The 7,624-nt window shown below is 55.2% G+C and overlaps 1 protein-coding gene across 1 annotated transcript in view; it reads left to right on the forward strand.

The window, feature by feature from the left end:
• Positions 1-5,650, forward strand: part of ppp1r11 (protein phosphatase 1, regulatory (inhibitor) subunit 11) — an 18,654-nt gene extending 13,004 nt beyond the window's left edge. Inside the window, exons 2-4 of the mRNA XM_070861380.1 lie at positions 503-644; positions 1,552-1,660; positions 5,017-5,650. Of these exons, the coding sequence (XP_070717481.1) occupies positions 549-644; positions 1,552-1,660; positions 5,017-5,213 (402 nt within the window). The 5' untranslated portion in view covers positions 503-548 and the 3' untranslated portion in view covers positions 5,214-5,650. The remainder of the gene's footprint in view (positions 1-502; positions 645-1,551; positions 1,661-5,016) is intronic.
• Positions 5,651-7,624: the final 1,974 nt, after the last annotated feature.

Genomic DNA, 7,624 nt, shown 5'->3' on the forward strand with positions numbered 1-7,624 from the left:
CCCACTCCCTCCCCTCCCTCCCCCTCCCCCTCCCACTCCCTCCCCCCTCCCACTCCCTCCCCCTCCCACTCCCTCCCCCTCCCTCCCCCTCCCACTCCCTCCCCCTCCCACTCCCTCCCCCTCCCACTCCCTCCCCCTCCCACTCCTCCCCCTCCCACTCCCTCCCCCTCCCCACTCCCTCCCCCTCCCCCCTCCCACTCCCACCCCTCCCCCTCCCCTCCCCCTCCCCCTCCCCTCCCCCTCCCTCCCTCCCTCCCTCCCTCCCTCCCTCTCTCCCTCCCTCCCTCCTCTCTCCCTCCCTCACTCCCTCCCTCTCCCCCTCCCACTCACTCCCTCCCTCTCCCACTCCCTGCCTCCCACTCACTCACTCACTCACTCCCTCCCTCTCTCTCTCTCCCTCTCCCTCCCCCTCCCTCTCTCTCTCCCCCCCTCTCTTTGACAGGGTTCAGATTTTCTGAGTCTCTTCACTGCCTCATTCAGTGTCCCCTCCCATCTGTTGCAGCCTAGGAGACCGCCGCAGAGATTTTTTCACCCAGCCACCAGTGTAAATGGAGCGAGACATCGAGCGCAACGCCATGGCGGAGGCAGCGAGCGCGTCGTCTACCGTCACCGAGACTGTGGACGGGACCCAGCCCGCAGACACGGTGAGTGCCTTTCGAAGGGTAATCGCTGTTCCAGTGCAGGAAACGCGGCAGTGGCCAATTTGCGCACAGCAAGCTCCCACGGACACCAGTGAGCTGTAATCTGTTTTGGAGTGATGTTGGTCGAGCGATCAGTATTGACCCAGGACACCAGCAAACCGGACGTGTAGCCCTCCACCCTGATTCTCCCACCAACACATCGCTGTGGTGACACTGTAATACCGACCCAGATAGTGGCAGATCGATAATCAATATTGATTGTCACAGCACTCATTGACACTGATCTATACCTGACGCACCATTGAAGAAAGAAAGCCATGCATTTATGTCGCGCCTTCCATGACCTCTGGACCGTCCAAAGCGCTTTACAGCCGATGAAAGACTTTTTTCGAAGTGAATAGTCACGGTGGTCAAGACGGAAACCCGGCTGCCACTTAGCGCACAGCAAGCTCCCACAAACAGCAATGTGATAATGACCAGATCATCTGTTTTCAGTGATGTTGATTGAGGGATAAATATTGGCCCAGGACACCAGGGATAACGCCCCAATCCTCCTCTCCTTCAAAAATGTGGCCGTGGGATCTTTTACATCCACCCGAGGGAGCAGGCGGGCCTCGGTTTAATGTCCCATCCGAAAGATGGCACCTCCGACAATGCCGAGCTCCCCTCAGTTCTCTACTGGGAGTGTCGACCAGGACGGTGTGTGCTCAAGGCCCTGGAGTGGGATTGAACCCACGACCTTCTGACTCCCTGAGATGCGAGTGCACCTCACTGAGCCACGGCTGACCCCGCGTGTAGTTTGTAAAGTACGGGGATGATTTGTCAATCCGTTCACCGCTGCTGGTTACCACATCAATAAGCTCCTTTCCTCTTGCTATGTTCCCCCCCCCCCCCCCCTCCCCTTTTACAGGAGAACCGCAGCATTACCATCAGGCTGAGGAAGCGCAAAACCAACAAGAAGGTGGAGTGGACGAGCGACACCGTGGACAATGAGCACCTGGGCCGGCGTTCCTCGAAGTGTAAGTGTCGCAATCGATCGTGTCAAAGGTCAGGTCCAGCGGCGTCTATTCAGGCCCTCGCTCCAGAAGTAGAGCACCAATTCTGTCCTGGCAAAAAGACCAGAGGGGAGATGAAGAGAATTCTTTCTTGTTTTGCACAGTGATTTATGATCTGCAATGCATTGCCTGAAAGGGTGTTGGAATCAGATTCAGTAGTAACTTTCAAAAGAGAATTGGATAAATACTTGAAGGGGAAAAATATTTGCGGGGTAATGGGGAGAGAGCGGGGCAGTGTACTAATTGGATAGTGCTTCCAAAGAGCTTGCACGGGCATGCCGGGCCGAACGGCCTCCTTTTGAGCGATCTCAAAACTGAGTCTCCATTGTCCCTGTGTTCACACAGTGAGGGAGATCTCCCAATACTGAGTCTCCATTGTCCCCGTGTTCACACAGTGAGGGGGATCTCTCAAAACTGAATCTCCATTGTCCCTGTGTTCACACAGTGAGGGAGATCTCCCAATACTGAGTCTCCATTGTCTCCGTGTTCACACAGTGAGGGGGAGATCTCTATACCGAGTCTCCATTGTCCCTGTGTTCACACAGTGAGGGGGATCTCCCAATACTGAGTCTCCATTGTCCCCGCGTTCACACAGTGAGGGAGATCTCTATACCGAGTCTCCATTGTCCCTGTGTTCACACAGTGAGGGAGATCTCTCTATACTGAGTCTCCATTGACCCTGTGTTCACAGTGAGGGAGATCTCTCTATACTGAGTCTCCATTGTCCCCATGTTCAGACAGTGAGGGAGATCTCTCTATACTGAGTCTCCATTGTCCCTGTGTTCACACAGTGAGGGAGATCTCTCTATACTGAGTCTCCATTGTCCCCATGTTCAGACAGTGAGGGAGATCTCTCTATACTGAGTCTCCATTGACCCTGTGTTCACACAGTGAGGGAGATCTCTCTATACTGAGTCTCCATTGACCCTGTGTTCACAGTGAGGGAGATCTCTCTATACTGAGTCTCCATTGTCCCCATGTTCAGACAGTGAGGGAGATCTCTCTATACTGAGTCTCCATTGTCCCTGTGTTCACACAGTGAGGGAGATCTCTCTATACTGAGTCTCCATTGTCCACCTTGTTCACACAGTGAGGGAGATCTCTCTATACTGAGTCTCCATTGTCCACCTTGTTCACACATTGAGGGAGATCTCTCTATACTGAGTCTCCATTGTCCCCATGTTCACACAGTGAGGGAGATCTCTCTATACTGAGTCTCCATTCTCCCTGTGTTCACACAGTGAGGGAGATCTCTCTATACTGAGTCTCCATTGTCCCCATGTTCACACAGTGAGGGAGATCTCTCTATACTGAGTCTCCATTGTCCCTGTGTTCACACAGTGAGGAAGATCTCTCTATACTGAGTCTCCATTGACCCTGTGTTCACACAGTGAGGGAGATCTCTCTATACTGAGTCTCCATTGTCCCCATGTTCACACAGTGAGGGAGATCTCTCTATACTGAGTCTCCATTGTCCCTGTGTTCACACAGTGAGGGAGATCTCTCTATACTGAGTCTCCATTGTCCCCATGTTCACACAGTGAGGGAGATCTCTCTATACTGAGTCTCCATTGTCCCCCTGTTCACACAGTGAGGGCGATCTCTCTATACTGAGTCTCCATTGACCCTGTGTTCACACAGTGAGGGAGATCTCTCTATACTGAGTCTCCATTGACCCTGTGTTCACACAGTGAGGGAGATCTCTCTATACTGAGTCTCCATTGTCCCCATGTTCACACAGTGAGGGAGATCTCTCTATACTGAGTCTCCATTGTCCCTGTGTTCACACAGTGAGGGAGATCTCTCTATACTGAGTCTCCATTGTCCCCATGTTCACACAGTGAGGGAGATCTCTCTATACTGAGTCTCCATTGTCCCCCTGTTCACACAGTGAGGGAGATCTCTCTATACTGAGTCTCCATTGACCCTGTGTTCACACAGTGAGGGAGATCTCTCTATACTGAGTCTCCATTGACCCTGTGTTCACACAGTGAGGGAGATCTCTCTATACTGAGTCTCCATTGTCCCCATGTTCACACAGTGAGGGAGATCTCTCTATACTGAGTCTCCATTGTCCCTGTGTTCACACAGTGAGGGAGATCTCTCTATACTGAGTCTCCATTGTCCACCTTGTTCACACAGTGAGGGAGATCTCTCTATACTGAGTCTCCATTGTCCCCATGTTCACACAGTGAGGGAGATCTCTCTATACTGAGTCTCCATTGTCCCTGTGTTCACACAGTGAGGGAGATCTCTCTATACTGAGTCTCCATTGTCCCCATGTTCACACAGTGAGGGAGATCTCTCTATACTGAGTCTCCATTGTCCCTGTGTTCACACAGTGAGGGAGATCTCTCTATACTGAGTCTCCATTGTCCCTGTGTTCACACAGTGAGGGAGATCTCTCTATACTGAGTCTCCATTGTCCCCCTGTTACACAGTGAGGGAGATCTCTCTATACTGAGTCTCCATTGTCCCCATGTTCACACAGTGAGGGAGATCTCTCTTTTCTGAGTCTCCATTGACCCTGTGTTCACACAGTGAGGGAGATCTCTCTATACTGAGTCTCCATTGTCCCCGTTTTCACACCGTGAGAGAGTCTTTATTGCAAGGTGGATGGAGTAAAAATGTAGGCATGTCTTGCTTTCTCTGTACAGGGTATTGGTGAGACCACACCTGGAGTACTGCGCACAGTTTTGGTCTCCTTATTTAAGGAAGGATATACTTGCATTGGATGCTGTTCAGAGAAGGTTCACGAGGTTGATTCCAGAGATGAAGGGGTTGACTTTTGAAGAAAGGTTGGGCCTATACTCATTGGAGTTTAGAAGAATGAGAGGTGATTTTAGTGAAACGTAGAACATTCTGAGGGGGCTTGACAGGGTAGATGCAGGGAGGATGTTTCCCCTCATGGGGGAATCTAGAACCAGGGGGCATAGTTTCAGAATAAATGTTCGCCCATTTAAAACAGAAATGAGGAGGAATTTTTTCTGAGGGTTTTGAATCTGTGGAATTCTCTGCCCCAAAGAGCTGTGGAAGGTCATTGAATATATTTAAGGCTAAGATAGACAGATATTTGGGCGATACGGGAATAAAGGATTATGGGGAGCGGGCAGGGAAGTGGAGCTGAGTCCATGATCAGATCAGCCATGATCTTATTAAATGGTGGAGCAGGCTCGAGGGGCCAAATGGCCGACTTCTGCTCCTGTTATGTTCTTGTGTATCTCTCTATACTGTGTCCCCAGGTTTGATGATGTTCCCAGGTTTGGACAGTGTGTGCACGCAGAGTTCTCGCTGCAATAAATTTCCCTCGCTGTTTCCAGGCTGCTGTATTTACGAGAAGCCCAGGGCCTTCGGGGAAAGCTCGTCGGAGAGCGAGGATGAAGACGGCGGCTGCGGGAACGCCCACTGCGTCAGAGGCCACAAGAAGCCGTTCTCCGACAGCACTCCACATCCGGCGGACCACAACCATGGCCCAGAGCACTCGAATCACGGACACAGTCAGCCGCCGGAGAACTGACGGGTTGGGGGGAGAGCTGGAGTGGATCAAACCAGGGGACGCGCCTCTCCCCAGATGTGGTCTCCCCTCTAATCCCCCTCCCACCCCACCCCCTCTCTGTACCTTGACACGCCAACTGAAGGGTTTCGAACAGAGTCGTGAAATTTGCTTTTCTTGTAGAGGAGAGGTTTTTTTTAACTAGATCTGTAAATTTGTATGGCATTTGTAAATTTATTTAATAGGAGCCTTTTGCCATTTGCTGCAGATCCTGGGGAGGGTGCATGCTGCAGCACACGGACCCCCAAGTCCAGCCAATCAGGTTTGCACGAAACAGATAATCTCAAGTCAATCGTAATCGGGGGATGATCGGGCGGAAACAAATCACACCGCCGGCAAACACAGTGCGAGCAGGCCATGGGGTCGGACACGGGATGGGCAGGCTGGGGGGTCGGACATGGGACGGGCAGGCCATGGGGTGGGACACGGGACGGGCAGACCATGGGCTCGGGCACGGGACGGGCAGGCCGGGGGGTCGGACACGGGACGGGCAGGCCATGGGGTGGGACACGGGACGGGCAGGCCGTGGGCTCGGGCACGGGACGGGCAGGCTGGGGGCTCGGGCACGGGGCGGGCAGGCCGGGGGGTCGGACACGGGACGGGCAGGCCGGGGGGTCGGACACGGGACGGGCAGGCCATGGGGTGGGACACGGGACGGGCAGGCCGTGGGCTCGGGCACGGGACGGGCAGACCGGGGGGTCGGACACGGGACGGGGCAGGCCGGGGGGGTCGAACACGAGACGGGCAAGCTGGGGGGTCGGACACGGGACGGGCAGGATGGGGGGTCGGACACGGGACGGGCAGGCCGTGGGCTCGGGCACGGGACGGGCTGGCCATGGGGTCGGACACGGGACGGGCAGGACGTGGGGTCGGACACGGGACGGACAGGCCGGGGATCGGACACGGGACGGGCAGGCCATGGGGTCGGACACAGGACGGGCAGGCCGGGGGGTCGGACACGGGACGGGCAGGCTATGGGGTCGGACACGGGACGGGCAGGACGTGGGGTCGGACAGGCTGAGGGGTCGGACACGGGACGGGCAGGCTATGGGGTCGGACACGGGACGGGCAGGCCATGGGGTCGGACACGGGACGGGCAGGACGTGGGAACGGACAGGCCGGGGGGTCGGACACGGGACGGGCAGGACCTGGGGTCGGACACGGGACGGGCAGGCCATGGGGTCGGACACGGGACGGGCAGGACGTGGGAACGGACAGGCCGGGGGGTCGGACACGGGACGGACAGGCTATGGGGTCGGACACGGGACGGGCAGGACGTGGGGACGGACAGGCCGGGGGGTCGGACACGGGACGGGCAGGCCGGGGGGTCGGACACGGGACGGGCAGGCCGTGCGGTCGGACACGGGACGGGCAGGCCGTGGGGTCGGACACGGGACGGGCAGGCCGTGGGGTCGGACACGGGAAAGCTGGGGGATGGACACGGGACAGACGCAGGGCGGGCAGGCGCTTCGAGCCTGATACATTAAGAGACCGGCCACTGGCATGTGGGTATAACATGGATAGTAGGAGAGGGACACAGTCGGCTGTAATAGGGTCTGCAACTGAGGGTGGGCAGAGAGGAGGCTCTGGCTGTAGGTGTGGATGAGTGCGGGGTAGATATAGTGCACGCTCTCTCTGGGTCCTTCAGGTGCGTATAGTGCGGGCTCTCTCTGGGTCCTTCAGGTGCGTATAGTGCGGGCTCTCTCTGGGTGGGGGCTCTCTGAGTTACTGCAGTCACGGAGGCCTGGGTTGAACTGCCCGCTCAGTACCCAGCCGGCAGGTGTTCGTACTGTGTGGGCTGGGATGAGTGCGAAGCCGCTCTGCTTGTGATCATTGTTACTGATTTGTTATTTAATGCTGGAGGAGACGATCCTTCACTGAGCAGTTGTATTGAAATAAATGGTCTTGCTGAACACAAGAGATGTGTGAGCCCAGCTGTGACTCGCAACGCTGGCTGGAATTGAGCAAACCCCAACCCTGGGGCACGAGGAGTGGGATCAGCATCCATGCCTGATGTGCAAATGGGAATCTGACTGAGTGGAATTAAACTTACTTTACAAAAATAGTTCCCAAACTCATTGAAGCTGGATACCGAAGTATTCTCTCTCAACCTCTCGCTCGACCAGCTGTGGATACTGGTACTGGTAAATTTGAACAACAAAATACCTCTAAGGCTCACGCCATCATCATTCTCATAACTCTTCTTTCCTGCTTGCCCTTTTATTCGGTTTCACCTTATTTTTTTGTCTTTTTCTTTTTCTTTCCCCTGCCCCCTTTCCCCTGCCCCCCCCTCTCCTTTCACGTTCCAACCAACGTCACTTAAAAACAGATTATCTGATCATTACAAGTGTCAGCTGTGGCTCAGTGGGTAACAC

This window comes from Pristiophorus japonicus, chromosome 19 (genome assembly GCF_044704955.1).
Source record: "Pristiophorus japonicus isolate sPriJap1 chromosome 19, sPriJap1.hap1, whole genome shotgun sequence".
NCBI lineage: Eukaryota > Metazoa > Chordata > Chondrichthyes > Pristiophoridae > Pristiophorus > Pristiophorus japonicus.